The sequence below is a fragment of the Chelonoidis abingdonii genome, chromosome 22 (assembly GCF_003597395.2).
Source record: "Chelonoidis abingdonii isolate Lonesome George chromosome 22, CheloAbing_2.0, whole genome shotgun sequence".
Classification (NCBI taxonomy): Eukaryota; Metazoa; Chordata; order Testudines; family Testudinidae; genus Chelonoidis; species Chelonoidis abingdonii.
This window is the reverse complement of record NC_133790.1, coordinates 18,084,134-18,102,465: the sequence shown is the minus strand read 5'-3', so window position 1 is coordinate 18,102,465 and position 18,332 is coordinate 18,084,134. Positions and strand designations below refer to the sequence as shown.

Sequence of the window (18,332 nt, the reverse complement as noted above, 5' to 3'; positions counted from 1 at the left end):
CAAAACAGGCTAAATAAAAAGCACTAGTGAAATCAGTACAGAATACAATTTCACAGAGACAATGACTTCTTTATACTGCTCTCCATATATTATATATGGAAATGTAAGTACAATATTTATATTGACATTTATTTATTTATAAATTATGGTAAAAATGAGAATAAGCATTTTTTCAGTAATAGTGTGCTGTAAGCAAGTAGATTTTAAGTGAGATGAAACTTGGGGATATGCAAGACAAATCAGACTCCTGCAAGGGGGACAGTCTGGAAAGGTTGAAAGAAACTGCCCTAACATGTATGAGTGTGAGTAGCATCACTATAATGGCTTGATTTTAAGACCTATGCAAATCAATGCTAGCATCTTTCCATGCATTTTAAGGAGCTGGCATACTAATAAGGTGTCACAAGGGTAACATTTGAAACAATTATTCATTCAAAACTAAAAGTGCAGCAAGTGAACCATTTACTTGGCATGGCTTGTAACCAAAACTAATTTTTTGTTTTAATTTTCAAAATTAAATCTCACCTAAAACATGTTTTGTTCAGAATATCAGAATGGGTCACTAAACGAGTCTCTTAAACAAACAGGTTCCGAAAACCTTTGCTGTGAGATTAAACCTGATTCGTGCTTATAGAAGTTCACAAACACAGGCTGAGATTATTCACAACGCTAAGCACTCTGGGCCCCAATCCAAAGTACTTAAGCACGTGCTTTACTTTAATCATGAGAGCAGTTACACAGAAGTTAATGGGACTACTCACAAGCTTAACTGTAAGCATGTACTTCAGTGATTTGATGGATTGGAGCAGAGTGCTCAGCACCTTATAGGACTGAGTCTTCGGTTGGGAAACCTTCTCTCCCCAAGCCAGCATACCTTACTTCCTCTCCAACAGCTGTCCTCAAACAAAGAGGTAAGAAAGGATGTAGATTTCCATGACTTGTATGGAGAGAGGGCACACCTTGGGGCAGGTTCCCCCGGGAGGTTCGACTTCAATGAACACCCAAACACACCTTCAAGAGTTAGCCAGTTTTCTCTAACCCCTGTATACCAAAACTACAGAGATCAGTTCCAGAAGTCCCTCAGAAACTGACTTCCTGATTGTTTCAGCTAGGGCTGTGAACCTCACTAAATGAAGTTCAGATATTTTGGATGTAAAAATATGTATCATGTAAACCAAGTGTCAGCTGAATGGGATTTAAATGGGCTGAGAAATTACCCACCCAGATCAGGGTTTTGAGCTCTATTCACTAAAGGCCAGATCCAAAGCTTGCTGAAGACAACAAGAGTCTGGCCAATCAGGCATTTCAATGGACTTTGAATCAGGCTCTGAGTAACAGTACTCTTCAGTGACAGCTGCTAGGTGATCGAATTTATACATCTTGCCCTCACTACGTGAGGATAATCCTTGTTTCCAAGATACATTTTTCATGACCATCTCTAGTGTACACCTACTTGCTCCAAGGAAGTAACTAAAATTTTAAATTAACACGTCTAATATATTCAACTCCTATTTCAGGGGAATGAGGGACAAAACCTATTGTGCATTATGTAGCATTTGTTCAATACTCACCACAAAATTACGAATTGATCTGTGAAAAATAGTTCCATCATAATAGTTCTTCTTGCACAGCTTGATGAAGTTTTCACATGCTCTGGGTGTCTGAAAAAGATTAAGTATTTAATGAAGCAATGTCTTTAGACGGTAAAATCAATGATTACATTGTTTAAAATGATCGCTTTTTGTCTGTGTCTGTTACAAAGGACTAATTAGTCAGGACTCTGATTAAGAGTTCCCACTAGTTTACAGCAACCACAACAAAAATCCTATAGAAGAGCATATTGTATATCAGAGAGAGACACCCTGTACAGCAATATGTGAAACGTAATTCTCCCAAGTGGCACGGAAAGATGCTGAACATTAGTCTCACTATGTATTGTTTTATTTTTAGAATATTTCCCAGTGAAGTCAATGACAATAAAGGGGATAATGCTGGAGACCAAATTCATCTATTTATCTCTAACAAGTCCCAGCAACATACCTCAATCCTGTTCTGATAAGACTACTTCCAGATTTGAAAGAGTGGTTCATTCTTCAGGCTCATTTAGGCCTTGACATCCTCGCTTAACAATTACACAAGGGAACATAATCATGCCACTTACGGTATTGTTGTGCTGCGATAAGAGGCACCTGACCACGAAGAACTGGACTGGCATCACAAAAGTCACAATATTTTATATTAATTGGTTCAAAGAAACTGATGACTTATTTTCACAATCTAAAAGTAAATCTTAGCCAATTATGTTAGATACATTGCATATTTCTCCTTTGCTTTTACAGTGTGAATGAAAGATATTTATCCTCAATCATGGCATTCAAACACCACTTAGTAAAAAACCACAGCACAGATGACCTCTGATATTCCAAATACTTGTCTTTCCCTTTATCAACATAGTTTCTCTTTTCTGCAGTGCCAGAATGGAATCCCTCATAAGTAGAGAAACAGCCTGTCTTAGTTTGGACATGCTTTTCCTCCCTCAGTTGTAAATTATGGAAATAATATGAATCCAATTACATAGAAGAATGTCTTAAACAAGCTGAGCTGTAATAGGCTTTAGAAATATTCTTATTGCGCTCTGCGTGTGATAATAAGCCCCCAGCATGAGCAAAACACTCTGTAAATTAGTAGAGATAAACTTGCAAGAGTTGGAACCTCTTTCTGAATAAAACTGATGCATTTAGCATTGACATGACACCAGTATGGCTCATTTGTAATGTTGCTCTGATCTCCAGCAGTGACAGAGGCAAGACTCAGGGCAAGTCTACACTACAGCGCTACATTGGTTCAGCTACACAGATGCAGCTGCGTCTTTGTAGCACATCTGGTGAAGACGTGCTAAGCTAATGGGAGAACATTCTCCAGTCAGCATAATTACTCCACCTCGGCGAGAAGCAGAAGCTATGTTGGTAGGAGGGAGGGCTTTTTCACACCCTGAGCAACATAAGTTATATCAGCTTAGGCTGTAATGTAGGCCTGCCCTCAGTCATGAACATAAAACGTCTAAAACATTATTACAAAAGTAAGGCACGCTCAGACATTCTACAAAAAAATAAAAATAAATGAACTATAAACGTTTAAAGATTAAATGATCTCTCTGATCCCTTTCCCAAAGGGAAACTGTGCTACAGTACTGCCTCAGTTATCTAAATCTCAATTGCCTGAAACTCCCTGTTACCTGGAAACAGGGTCATGTCCCACACTGTCTATCAATTACACTGAAATTTCCCTTGATTGGCCACACATTTTTCGGATAATCAAGGCTGTACTATATTTCCTCTTAAATCTACCCAACATATAGAAAATGAAGCAGACAGCTACAGTGGAAGACAAACTAGCTAGACTCAATTCAGTCTAATGCTAACTCTGATCTCAGCTTTGCAGTGTAGCTTATTATTAGATTAAAATATTTATTTTAAGACAGACTGATACTTAATCATATATTTGTGCAACATCCTTATGGAGGCTTGTGTCATACATAACCAATAATTTCAAACAGGAAGGTCTATATATGTTTTGATGTTTATAGTACATATAAAACCTTTTTTGAAGTTATATACACACTTTAAAATAATATGCTTGTAAAATCTGACCAGGGAAGAATCATTTGTGTGTATCAGAAAATACCATAATAGAAAGAGTGCTGTATTAGAATCAAGAATGGAAAAGCTATGGATCACGAAAAATGCCTGGAAGGACATTATGAGCACAGAGGTTTTTGCATTTTTAAAAAGAAATTTTTCCTCTCTGAATCAGAAATGGAATTGGCAGCTTTTAGCCGAAGGCAATACTCCTCATGAGAATCAAAAAACTCTTTGGAGACACACAGTTAATTAGTTCTCTTGGGGGGAATACGGCAACCTGTAATTAATTTTTTAGGAAAATGAAATTAGCTGAAAGTTGAAGCCCCAGAGGGAATATGGAATTTAGTGCCAAACTGTTTAAAACCAATAATCAATCCACAGAATGCTGATAATACACTTGCCACATAAATTAGGTATTTACGTTGAAAAACATGCTCTGTAAAATATAGAAGAGAAGTACTTTTTCTGCTAATGAATTTTTTATTCACAGCAGGACCTGTGCTGACCCAGCTCTCTGAATGGGTTTCCAGTTATTATATCGGATCTCAGAAACTAGGTTTGAGTGTGCAGCTGTTGAAAAGCAGTCTAGCAACTATATAAGAACTATTTACTGCAAGGTTTTCTTTAAATAATTGCTACCAAACTGGTTCCCATGGCACCTCATGCATCATACAACAGACATACACTTTCACAGGTAAACAGTATCTTAGCAACATTACTGTTACCATTTATGGCGGACTTTTTTGTACAGGAACCAATAAAAGGTTTTTATTACCAGACACTAGTTTTAAACATGTGGCAGACCCTAATGGTTACGTTGTTTCTTCAAAAACTACTGATAATCACAGCTTGAAACCTGTGGTGATAACTGGGCCACAAAACTTACTCTAGTTGTGAGTTTAACTGCAAGAAGTGAGTGAATGTTCATAAAGTGTCACTAATAACTGTCTTATAACAACAAACACTGATGGGAAAAAATACAAAAGAGATGGAAAGCCTGAATTAGTCCAAACAAAAAGTCTTACTGATATAACTCAAGGACTGTGTTAAGATCACATCTAGTAAATAAGAAAAACATAGAACCAGAAATCAGTGAACCCAAATTGACGTGTCAGACACTAGACTTAACTGATGGACAAAAATAATGAGTGGATGATTTATTCCCTCCATCTTGGAACCCTTAAAGTATTTTTGAGGATGGGGCAAATTGGCTAGTGGAGCAATCATGACTGCCACCCCAGGTCGCCATCATCCTGATCCTTTCCTAACCAGACCAGGCCAGAGAGAGGGACCAAAAGACATTGCCACCTTTGCTAGTTCCAGCTGAATCCCAAGCACCACCTGTGATGAAACGGAATCAGACTTTAAACAGCAACAAAAGCTCCAGCCCACCTCAACTAACTTCTTCTCTCTTCCCCAACAGGACAGTTATTACCATCTTTGATACCATATAAGACAGTGGTTCTCGGCCAGGGGTACACATATCTCTGAGGGTATGCAGAAGTCTTCCCAGGGGTACATCAGCTCATCTAGATAGCTGCCTAGTTTTACAATAGGCTACGTAAAAGGCACTAGCGAAATCAGTACAAACTAAAATTTCATACACACAATTATTTGTTTATACTGTCCTATATACTATACAATGAAATGTAAGCAAAATATTTATATTTCAATTGATTTTATAATTATATGGTAAAAATGAGAAAGTAAGCAATTTTCCAGTAATAATATACCGTGACATTTTTGTATTTTTATGGCTGATTTTGTAAATAAATTGTTTTTAAATGGGGTGAAATTTTGGGTATGCAAGACAGGTCAGACTCCTGAAAGGAGTACAGTAGTCTGGAGAGGTTGAATTTAGTGCTTGTGAAAGATGCCAGATTGACAGTTCTGGAATGCAAATCCCTCTGCTTATTCACCGAAAAGCACAACCTTCCTCCATATTGCTTCCTTCCAGCGTGACAAGATTGGTTAGCTTCAGTGTCCATTCAATCCTTCGTCTTTCTGCAAAGACTATCAACAAGAAAGCCAACTGGGATAGTCCTTTTTGTGCGCCTGTCCACTAACAACTAGACTGGAACCATCACATACATTTTTAACTAGGCCATCAAACAGTTCCATAGTTAGTATCTACTACCGGGCATTGCTACACTGACTTAAATTTGCAGTAGTAAGATGAACACCAAAGCTACAGCTTTGAGACCTGACGTGGCTTTCAGAGATAACTTTGCTTCACCTAATCTTTTTGCATGATCAGCTACTATGCTGGCATTCGTGGCATTTGACTTTTCAACGTACATGCTAATGTATAAAGTGCATTGGAAGATTATTTATTATTGTCAGAGCCTCCACAGTGGACAATGAGTTCTTTAGTATTTCTTGTTTGTAGTTGTTCCAAGTAGGCACCATTATCAATAGACAATTCCTCTTTGCCCTTTTTTGCAATAGATGGAAGGTCAGAAATACTTAAAATAATTCCAATTTGTCCATTACAACTTTTGCATTCACTCATCTCCAGAAGCTGGATGTAATATTGCCCTCTCATTGTGTAATTATGTAGGCTTTAAAGACAGCAACAGGGGAAAAAAAGTTAAATTTTACATTTTCTCAAGTATTCAGACCAACTGCTTTCTTTAATCAGATACAACAACACTTCTAGAGGACAAATGTAAAACTGATCCAGAGGTTTTCTCCCCAGAAGTGTGGTCATTAAAAATAGCCTAAAAAGTAGGATTTCCCAGGGCTAACAACTCAGATTGTGTTAGGACCACAAAAATGAGTCAACATGTGTGCTGTCCTTGACCATAGGGAAGGGTATACTCTTTTCCAAACTCTGACCAGCATCTTTGGCAACTTCCTACTTACAGTAGGATGAATCTCATCCCTAAAGACTAACCTCTCTCTGTATATTTTGTAGGTACTTTGTCAGATATCTGCATTTGTCAATGGGTTGAAAATTCCTTCCCAAAACAAGCATTGATCTCTTATCAAGAGTCCCATTCCAAAGGATTTGAAGGCTGACTGCCCTAGAAACTGACCTGATTGCTTCCCCTGCTAGCTGGCAGGGAACACGTGTGTCTGATGTGAAAATGGAGATTTCATTTCTTTCAAAACATGTTTAGTCTTAGCTTACCTAAATGTCTGCAAACTAGATGCTGTAGTGGCACATACTGACTGCTGTCATTGCACCACCTACAGGGCCTGGATGGATTTCAGAATGAGAAAAACTGGTTGTTCCTAAGAAAGACCATGTAAAAATGGAACAGAGACAAAAGATGGACAGTGACATTACAAGCAAGGGGAAAATATTAGAAAAAAAAACAACCATTTTTTAAAATCTAAAGTCCTAGTAAAAGAGCTAGCTGAATAATGTAATACCTTACAAATACTGACTGATCACATTTTGCTTTTCTCATTGCCAAAAGCATAGATGTAAACCAGGCAAAACTCATCTGTCTTATTGTACCCAGAGACTTGAGGGATAAGTAACCAAGCCAGGTTATTTTCTCAGTTTACAGCTTTCCTTTCTCATCAACAAAAATGGGTTGCTATCTTTTTAAAAGTCATTCTTATTGGACAGTTAAGTAGCCAATTAGAAATAGATTAGAAACATGCTGTGCCTCTGTCGCCAAGATACAGTAGAAGGGAAAGGAACTGCAGCTTCTAAGTTGTTGCTATGACTGCAAGCAAGAAGGCTTTACTATGTGAAGAGCTAATCATTTCAAAATGTTCCATCCCTTCAGCATCCACATGTGTCTTAAAGAGAAATTCCACACTAAGCAGTCACAAGCCATCATTCACACGACTGTATAATTTCTTTTACTGCTAATTCCACTACTCCAGTTATTTGTTTTCGTCTTCTTAAAGCTGTGGCTGTACTGTAGCAGCTGCATTGAACTGCACAACCACAAAATGTGCTCATTAATGCTCTGTGTCCAGGCAATAATAATTTGAAATAATAAGAAGCTGGTTCTGTGAATTAAAATTCTATTATGTGCACTACAGCTTTCATCTTATCACTCCAATGCCAGAATCCCTCTACTAAGAAGCATGAACTGGTGAAATACATTTTTCAGACTTCAAACTAGGCTTGCAATTTTTCAGTTTTTTTTTTTTTTTTAAATGCAAGGCAGATTCTGTTTTGCTTTTGAAGGTTTTATTTAGTAAAGGCATTTCTGTCCACGCAGTATTTCTTCAAGGCTATTCTCCTGCATCACTTCTTTCCAAGAAATATAATGGGGTGACTGGGAAATTTCTAAACTGAGCTCTTCCTCCCACAATCCCCACCGCTCTCTGAGGATCAGACATGTTTACTGTAGCTGCTCCTCTGCGTAGCCCTTCAATCTTAATGCTCTATCTCTGCTGCAGGGAGTATTGTCTCTGACAGGAACTCAGTGGAACTCACCATGGGACATCCTACAGGACAGGCGGGTTTTTAAACACATCTATTCACCACTAGCACCACAGCCTCTGCCAGCCTTCTCATCCGATTCAGCGCCGTGATAAACAGATGGGCTATGGCGACAGAGAAGAATGACAGCTCTATGTTTTGTTTATTAAAAAGGAATGAGGCAGGGCTTCTAGTTCACATAAATTACATGGTGATCTCACCAAAACCTTATCAATCCAATCATGCAGTGGGCAGATGCCTTGAGGTCAATACACTGACTAAAATGATGAGAGAACAGTGACGTTCAAATGAGGTGAGATGACATGTGCAATGGATAAACATTAGACAGGGCACCCTGAAGTAGAGCCTTTCACAAGGCTCACAATGATGCATGGAGATTCAAACAAACAAAAAGTATCTTAGGTAATGAAACTATATCAGGCAATTACCTAATCTGGCTACTTAAAGCTACAGTAGCTCTTTAAAAACAATAGCAGAAGAACTAAGATTCTCTCTTGAAACAAAAAACCTGTCATTTTAAAGAGTTATTTAGTACTTGCTAAAAGCATTTTGTTTAAATAAATCAGAATTTCAGTTGACAGCTAAATTTCACTTTTCAAAAACATTCTTCAGAGTGCTACCATTAAGGAATATGATCTAAAATGATGAAGTAGCAAACACAGTTTACAGTAGGCATCTGTAGAACAATTCATAGCCCAGTTTTGCTTGTCACTTGAGAGTACAACAGCAATTGATCAGTTTATCTAAACACAGTCTAAGGGTACGTCTACACTAAGGGATTATTCCGATTTTACATAAACCGATTTTATAAAACAGACTGTATAAAGTCGAGTGCACGCGGCCACACTAAGCACATTAATTCGGTAGTGTGTGTCCATGGCCTGAGGCTAACGTCGATTTCCGGAGCGTTGCACTGTGGGTAGCTATTCCGTAGCTATCCCATAATTCCTCCAGTCTCCCCCACCCCTTAGAATTCTGGGTTGAGAGCCCAGTGGCTGATGGGGCAAAAATCATTGTGTGGCTGCGTTCTGGGTAAATGTCAGTCATTTCCTTCCTTCCAGGAAAGAACGGGCCGACAATCATTTCATGCCCTTTTTCCCTGGATTGCCCTGGCAGACGCCATTAGCACGGCAACCATGGAGCCGTTCAGCCTTTTTTTTTTTTTTTTTTTACACCAGTCACCGTTATGTGTACTGGATGCCACGGACAGAGGTTAGTCTCCAGCACTACACAGCAGCATCATTTGCTTTTGCATGATAGCAGAGACGGTTATCAGTTCATTCTGTACCGTCTGCTTGCCCGGTGTAAACTTGGACCATGAAGAGACGGTTATCTGTCCTTTGTTACCGTTTGCTGCTATCATGGGTGCCCTGGCTTGAACGGCCGGGGGCGCAAGGCAAAAAACTGGAATGACTCCCCAGTCATCCCTCCTTTATGGTTTCTAAAAATAGAGTCAGTCACTGTCTAGAAATATGGGGCAAGTGTACTAGAGAACCAGGTATCAGAGGACAGCCCGCTCCGTGCTCAGGATCCCACAGAACATGATGAGCTACATGCCGATTGACGGGGGTGCCCCTGCAACAACCCCACCCGTTGCTTGGGCCTCCTCCCGCACCTTCCTGGTACCGTGGCAGTGTCCCCCATCTTTGTGTCATGAAGTTTTTAAGGAATGCAGGATAAGAAACAGTGACTTGTTAGTGAGAGTAAATGAGGGGGAGGCAGCCTTCTGTGCCTTGACAGTCCAGGCAGGACATTAAAGAGTGCGGGGGAGAGAAAGCCAGATGCCGCTTGCTTATGACAGTTAGGCAAGGACAGAATCTCTTCTTAACAGGAAAGGGAGGGGCTGATGGAGCTCAGCCCCCCAGTGCTAATGAGGAGGACATTACCAGCCGTTCTGCTACCTCTTACTGGGAATGACCGAGAATCATTCATATTTTCACCCAGCGCCTCCGGCCACCCCACCTGAGCCAGCCAGGAGCACTCACGGGGTTGAACGAAGGCGGGCTACCCAGTCCTACTGCACCATCTGCCACGGACAGGGAGAGAGTGGGATATGCTCTTTACTGCTTGCAGCATCGCATCTACAAAACAAGCATTCAGTAGAGCATAGGGTGACATGAAGAAGTCAGAAGACTTATTTCTTTCCCTTTTTCTTTCATGTGGGGGGTGGGGGCGGGAGTTAATTGACGAGCTATTCCTGAACCACGCGGACAATGTGTTTGAACTACAGCACTGGGGAGCTCAGCCAAGAATGCAAAATATTTGTTCGAGACTGCCGGGGACTGTGGGATAGCTGGATCCTCAGTACCCCGCCTCCCTCCCTGAGCTCCATTTGAGTCTCGGCTTCCCGTTACACTTGTCATGCAGCACCTGTCTAGCCGGAGATTTTTTTTTTCCAAACGCATATTGGCATTTCGTCTTCTGTAACGGAGCTTTGATAGAACAGATTTGTCTCCCCATACAGCGATCAGATCCAGTATCTCCTGTATGGTCCATGCTGGAGCTCTTTTTGGATTTGGGATTGCATTGCCACCCCCGTGCTGATCAGAGCTCCACGCTGGGCAAACAGGAAATGAAAATCAACATTTCATGGGGCTTTTCCTGTTTACCTGGCCACTGCATCCGAGTTCAGATTGCTGTCCAGAGCGGTCACAGTGGTGCACTGTGGGATACCGCCCGGAGGCCAATACCGTTGATTTGCAGCCACACTAACCCTAATCCCATAGGGTAATACCAATTTTAGCGCTACTCCTCTCGTTGGGGAGGAGTACAAAAACCAATTTAAAGAGCCCTTTATATCGATATAAAGGGCCTCGTAGTGTGGATGGGTACAGCGTTAAATCAGCTTAACGCTGCTAAAATCGGTTTAAATGCGTAGTGTAGACCAGGCCTAAGGTAAACAGGGCATCTAATTTGCTAACCTAATTTGTTAAGTTTACTCACTAGCTCTCCAGAATCAGAGAATCTGTTCCTACTACCGTCAGTGTTTCCTTCTGTTCTAACTTTTATTTGCTGTGTTAAAGAAACAAATGCACAAGTCGTGATCATTAGGGACTTGAATAGCTCTAAGATACTACGCCACTGTGCTGCGTGCTCTGTAAAATGTTACTGATATGGACAGAGACATTTGGTATGGTTCAAATGTCAGCCACAACTTTCTTTAACTATTGGAGCAAGCATCAGTAAGTGAAAAGAGTTGGCATAACAGCTCTTCAGGCAGTTTTCTGGCGATACTGCAGTCCAATCACAGGCCATACAGACTCCACCTTAGAAAGGGAAGTTACCTTAGCCTTCACTTCCAATTGAAGCCATAAGCTCTGATAAATAGCCAGCTACCCCAAATCATGTGTCCTCATCAGAGGACTCAAGACTCAAGACCCAAGCAAAGGATGCCTGAAGCAGAATACAACATTGAAGGGGAACAGTTTTGTCATGCTTACCATTGCAGGTCTCAGCCCTGTCCTCTGGACTGGGGATCATTGAGTGACCCCTTCTACCTCAGCACACCTGCCCCACAAAACTGAAGCACAGAAAATATACAAACAAACAAACAGTGATCGACCCAACACAAGCCTGCCATGTGCTTTGGGGAAGGCAAAAAAATCCTGTCTCACAGTACTGGAAGGGACCCCGAAAGGTCATCGAGTCCAGCCCCCTGGCTTCACTAGCAGGACCAAGTACTGATTTTGTTCCAGATCCCTAAGTGGCCCCCTCAAGGACTGAACTCACAACCCTGGGTTAGCAGGCCAATACTCAAACCACTGAGCTATCCCTCTCTCAGACTGCACGTGCATATCTGCAGGATGGGAAAGTTCTTTTGCAATCCCACCAGGTGACCACTGAGAACCAAAGCACACTATGAGAACCGAAACAGACACCCAGAGCTCAAATAGACCATCCCACCAGGATGCGTACATGGGGAAAAAGGATTAGGCTAAGTGCCCCTCTCTGCCTCAGCGTAGAATTAAATACCTCCTTTTAAAAAAAAAAAAAAAAAAAAAGAGAGCAGGACAATGCCTTTGAAGCAATGGGAGATCAGCCCATACAGGGGACAGTTATGGTCCCCAGAGATGGGAAGAATCCTTCCACTATTCCTGTCAGTCCCAGATTTAGGATGAGCAAACAAAGTAGCACAAACAACACGCAACAGCAACACTATTGTGACACACAGAACAAGTTACAGCAGCTAAATGAACAGTTTGCCATTAACATTTGTTTAGAAGATCATGCTCCTCCTCGAATCCCAATCATGGATACTATATTCAGGGCTGGTGCTTCCATTTAGGCGACCGCTAGGGCGCTATTTGGAGGGGCGGCATTTTGCCACCCTCAGCGGCAGGGGGTCCTTCCGCGCTCTGGGTCTTCAGCGGCAATTCTGCGGCAGGTCCTTCACTCACTCTGGGACCTGCTGCCAAACTGCCCCGAGGATCAGGAGCCATGAAAGGACACCCCCGCCGCAGAATTGCCGTCAATGACCAGGAGCGCGGAAGGACCCCCGCCTAGGACGCCAAAAACCCTGGCGCCGCTCCTGACTATATTCATAAACAAAGTTCAAAGCATTTTACACATTAGCTTCCAACTTGCTTCAAAAGGAGGAAGAAACCATCTGGGATATACAGTTTATCAAAGAACTATGGAAAATTACTAGATTCACCCATCACGAAGAAGGGCAGGTTGATTTATCTGCCAACACAGCATTCTGAGGGACCATTCTACTTCTGAAATCAACACAGCCTACCAGCAAATGTTTCCTCTAACTGCTTTTACACCTGAGGATTTTTTTTTTTTAAAGCTTAGAAACTGCAAGCTACAATTGCTTTTACACTAAGGGTATGTTTTTACTACTTGCCGAATTGGCAGGTAGTATTTGATGTATTGCGGATCGATTTATCGCATCTCATCTGGACGCGATAAATTGATCCGCTGATCGACGCCCATACTACACCTCGGCAGGAGGAGTAAGCGGAGTCGACGGGGGAGCCGCGGCAGTCGACTCGCTGCCATGAGGACAGTCAGGTAAGTTGAACTAAGATACCTGGACTTCAGCTACGCTCAGATGAAATAAAACACTATACTAAATAAAAACAGAAGAATAAAACTGAAATCCACTGCAGTTCATCCTCATATTATCTTTGTTTAGCAACTTTTTACATTTAAAGACCAAAGCTAAGAATTTAACACCTGGTTAAACACTAGCAAATCCTGTGCAGTAGCCAAATGCATCTCCACTAAGTAGAATTAATGTTCCAGTTAAGCAACATTTGTTGGAAATACACTATCCCTAGACTAATTCAGCTCCCTGGCACATGTCCCAATAAAAGTGACCATCTGATTAAGTATGTCTCCACAAAGTGGAACACACTGTATCTGAATGAAAAAGACAGGGAGGAAAACAGTGATAAAATAAGAAACAGGAATGACCTTATGTTGTAAAGAGAACAGTATTGCATCTCTGCATCTCTCCTCATTTAAGGCATTTAAAATCAACAGAAAAGTCAGCTTATCTCCAGAAATTTTTTTAACTCCTTTTCTTCAGTTCAGTAAGTTATACATCAAACAACATCTTTGCCATTCTGGAATTCATGTAAAGTTTCACAGAGACCTTGACAAGCAATCTCAGATGCACACCCAGGAAATTTTGGATTCCAATCCTATTGCACGCTCTGTTTCTGTAACCCATCACAGCATAAGTGATGATTTCAATTGCAATGCAATATTGATTTCCTGCACTTGGATCAATACAAAACATTTCTTGGTTAGCTTTATATGCAGCCAGGCAGAATCTCATCACCATCAATCTTACTGATTAGCAGCTTGCACACTACTTTGGTATATGTGGATTACTGTATTGTTTTAAGACACAAAAATAACTAAGTAAAAAACTTAACGTCTGTCAGAAGAACCCCAACATCAGCTAATCTTATGATCTCAGAGATAGGAGAACAGCAGATGGGCTGTTTCAGCAAGAGGCCTTTACCTTGAAATTTTCAACTCTAGCCCACTGGATTATTTTAAAATGAAATTTCAGTGTTGCTGTATTACCTACAGAGAGATAATAAATATGTATTTTATAACAACTTTGATCCTCTGTGCTAAGTGGGGCACGCACTGAAGGAGGACACTGTGGATGCCAGACCTAGGTGTAGGGCAGGGGCTCTCAACCTTTTTCTTTCTTAGGTCCCTCCAATATGCTATAAAAACTTAATGGCCCACTTATGCCACCACATCGGGTCTGCTGCATATAAAAGCCAGGGTTGGCGTTAGGGATTACAAGTAGGACAATTGCATAGGGCCCCAGGCTACAGCAGGCCCCACAAAGCTAAGTTGCTCCAGCTTCAACTTCAGCCCCAGGTGGCAAAGCTCAAGGCCCCGGGGTTCAGTTCTGCACAACAGAGTTTTGGCTTTCTGTCCTGGGCTCTAGTGAGTCTAACATTAGCCCTGTTCTGTGGACCCCCTGAAACCTGCTCGCAGCCTTCCAGGGGGCTCCAACCCCTGGTCTTCAGAAAAGCTGGTCTTTTAGAGTCCCTCACTTGATCTGGACAGGCTCAGAGAGGAAACGCACTTTCTATGGACAGTCCTTGAAGGGAGTTCTGTCCTTGCTTCCATGAGAGTCCACTCTACTCTCATGGGAAGCCCTAGAAGAAGAGTGCTTGGGCTTAGATGTTGCAGGCTCCACTCCAAGGCACATGCTTGGAGGGACACTGCTAGTGAATTGTGATCCAGGTTCAGGGGCCTCTCTCCAGTCCAGATAAGAAAGTGGCCTCATAGTCTTCTCCACCAGGTGCTTTTGGTGAAGTTCACAGGTTTCTCAAGTTCTAGGTGGGAAGAAGCAACACATATTGCACTTTGCCGATATGTGTACCTCACCCAAACAATACAGGCACCGCTGATGTTCATCACTGATAGAGAAGAAGCAAGTGCAGGAGACACAATCCATGAATCCCGGTACTCTAGACATAGCCCCAGAGCCAGGGAGGGGCTCCCCAGTTGCGGGGAAAGAAACACTCCATGCTATGAGCTTTAACTACTAAGCTAAGATATATAACTATTTACAAATATTTTCTTCTGCAGGTTACGCAACAGAGTGAAGGTGGACACTATTCCAACTCAGGCCAAGCAACGATAAGAAGGAACTAGAGAGGCGTCAATCCATATCACCCCTTATGCCCTGAGTTGAGAGCACAAGGAAAGCTACTGTGCACATGTGGCCAACAGACACTGTTTTGAAGAATTTCTGGACTCGGGCGCATGGTTTGCATGAGTACCCCACGTGTGGAATATGCACAGGGACCAGCACTCAAAGAAGAATTAAAGACCATCATGATGCATATAAATTAAGGCAGCACAGGAAACCTTAATTTTGGTAATTCCCAACTTGTGAATGTTTGACTTTGCAATCTTAAATAGTTCTTACCTTGTATTTTAGTGTGTAATATATACATATTTTATGTTCTCAGAGAAGTAATTGGTCTCCTATTTAGCTCACTACTATTTTACTAATACATGCATAGCTTTACTTAGTTACTCTCTGCTGCCAAAAGGCTGCTTAATCTGCACAGATTTAGTCAACACAAAGAAATAAAAGAAACAGATGGTCATAGGCCAGTGCTTGATCAGGCTTGGCTGTGCATAACAGTACACATTTGCAATATGCATATAAGAAAACACTGACTTGAAAGGGACATGTATGGAAAAATACAGAAACATGATGGGTACCATATTGGGAATGCTATAAAGGGAACTAGACACAGACTCTTGAGGACTGAGACATAGTAGTTGCTTACGTGTTCCAGGGAACCATATTGATCAATATGGGAATGGTTTCACTCAGGATGGATTAGATAGGAATCAGTTTCATAACACATGACAAAATAAATGATTCAACACAGTCTGCTCACTCTGTTTCTGCCCCTAAATGTTGCTGTACTGACATCATCTGCTTTTCGTCTCACTACATAGTGCTATTCAATGTTTAGGAGCAAGAAAGTCACCTTTGTCATTGAACAGGGTGACGTAGAGCCATAGATTAATCATAGTATGACATGCCGCTGTGATGCTTCTCACATCATGGTGATGCATCTCTCACTCATCACCACTACTGTTTGGTAGAAAGGAGGATAAATAGAGCTTGGTGTATTTGTTCCATTCTCATCTCCCACACCTCCAGCCCTACACACTGCCTGCTAAGCAATGAAATAGAAGATTTATCATATTTTTGGACTCCACAATAGCTGCCTGAAACTTCTGAGTCACCGGCTAAACTATTCTAAAGTTAGAGTGGTCACCAAAAGCAACCTCCAGAGTAAGCCTGAAACATATTTCCCATTATAATCTCCTATTTCACATGCTTAGAACTTTCCAAAATACCATTTGGGCTGAAATTTTCCAAGTTTGGAGTCTGCCTAAAAATTAACATTTTTTTTTTTTAAAGTTTGAGTATAATCCCTTCAGTTGCTGGAGTTCTGGAAAAGTGAGACAATGCTGTTTGTGTTTGTTTTTAAAAACAGAGCTAAGGGGGGAGGGAAGGTACTTTTTGAAACTTGGTACAGAAAATATTCAGTGATGTCACACAGACAATTTTATTATGAGACTTGCTATTTTTGTGAATCTGATAACCCTGGGTCCTGGAATCAGATAAATATAGGGCTATCTCAGCTTTCATTTTTTAAAACAGTGAATTTCTACCCTTTTGGTTATAGGTTAAAAAAAGCCTGAAAACGTGAACTCTAAAGACTTAGACACCAGAAGGTAAACAAAACCCCAAAGTTATTTTATAAAATCACATGACATTTTGGAATCTGACTCAAAATTTTGAATGCTTGGGGTTGGCAAATCTGTATTGTCTCTATTGAGGATTAGAGCATCCACTTGGTATAAAGGAAGCTGGCAGAACAGGCCACTGAATAGGGCATTGGTCTAGGAAACCAACGTTCAGTTACCGGTTCTGCCACTGACCTCCTGGGTGACCTTGAGCAAGTCATGCTCTCCTCTCTGCACCTCTCTTTCCCATCCCTGCTTTGTCTGTCCTGTCTGTTTAGATTATATACGCTCTTTGGAGCAGAGTCTCTCTCATATATTATGGTCATGGTCCTGCAATGTGCGGAACTCTACACACTCCGTAGTCCCACTGATGGTACTCCCACAGTGTGTAAAGTTAAGCATGTGAGCAAGTCTCTGCATAACTGGGGCTTATATATTTGCAATGCCTAGCACATGGTGCCAAGCTCTCAGTTAGGGCCTGTAAGGACTACCGTAATACACAAATATTAAATTAAAATTGACATTAAAGCATTTGAAAGTTATGCACTGACCATGTAGTGCAGGACATTTCCTTAATGTTCCTGGTTCACATGTACACATATGTACACTATGAATTCATAACTAGCTACAGGCTAGTTTTTGCCAACTCATTCATGTGGAGTAGAGCCTTATACTGAGTGTAGACCTATTGATTCTAGTGGGACTATTTGTGATATAAGATAATACTTAACAAAAGGCTGGCAAAATTTGGCCCACGTTTACTCTTCTCATTGGCTCCAAGAACTCAAGCTCTGGTGGCGAAACTTGAAAGCTCCACAAGCCAAACAACTGCTTCGCAAGAAGCCTGCAAGCACAGCTGGTGAAGTTGGACATAAGATATGCAGCTATCAGCTTATAAAATTCACACTCTGAACAGCTCTGGAATTTTTCCTTTTGCTTTTCTCTCTTAAAAAGGAGAAGAAATTTTAGAAAAGCTATTCATACATAACAGACATTGCACAATTAAAATCACAGTTTGGAAATGCACAGCAATGTTACCTAGTCCATTTTGCACAAACACACTATTTATCTGATTAAATGTACAGCATAATATATTACTATTTCCAAACTCTATTTTCTATAAAGACAGGATGTATAAGACAGCTGAGTTACCAGTGCTATTGGAACCTTCACTTTTGTATTTCTTGGTTTTATCATTTCAGCCATGCAACTTCCATGTTACGTTCATGCAGCTTATCACATTTAATAAAAGAAACAATACTTTGGACTAATGTGGCATTTTAATGTGATAATCTCAAAGTGCTTTATATAAATGGGCAATAATTATGATGACCATTTTTCAAACAGGTAGCGCTAAGGCCCAAAGAAGTTAAGTGTCTTGCCCAAAGCATGCACACAAAGTCAGCAGCAGAGTAAAGAATATAAGCAAGGTCTCCTGATTCTCCTCCCTTCTTAAAGTTGGGATGGTGTGTTCAACTGCAAATAGGAAGGGAGATATCCATAAGATAATTTCTCTATTA

The 18,332-nt window shown here is 41.0% G+C and overlaps 1 protein-coding gene and 1 long non-coding RNA gene across 3 annotated transcripts in view; one reads left to right on the top strand and one right to left on the bottom strand.

The window, feature by feature from the left end:
• The window catches only part of PPIL2 (peptidylprolyl isomerase like 2), a 152,780-nt gene that overhangs the window by 67,530 nt on the left and 66,918 nt on the right, over positions 1 to 18,332 (bottom strand). For both annotated transcript variants that reach the window (XM_032776982.2, XM_032776988.2), the window contains one exon: positions 1,572 to 1,661. In XM_032776982.2, coding sequence (XP_032632873.1) covers positions 1,572 to 1,661 — 90 coding nt within the window. The remainder of the gene's footprint in view (positions 1 to 1,571; positions 1,662 to 18,332) is intronic.
• Positions 8,083 to 12,057, top strand: LOC142045835 (uncharacterized). Its single transcript, XR_012654726.1, has 2 exons — positions 8,083 to 8,804; positions 10,941 to 12,057. It is a non-coding gene; the product is annotated as an uncharacterized LOC142045835 (long non-coding RNA).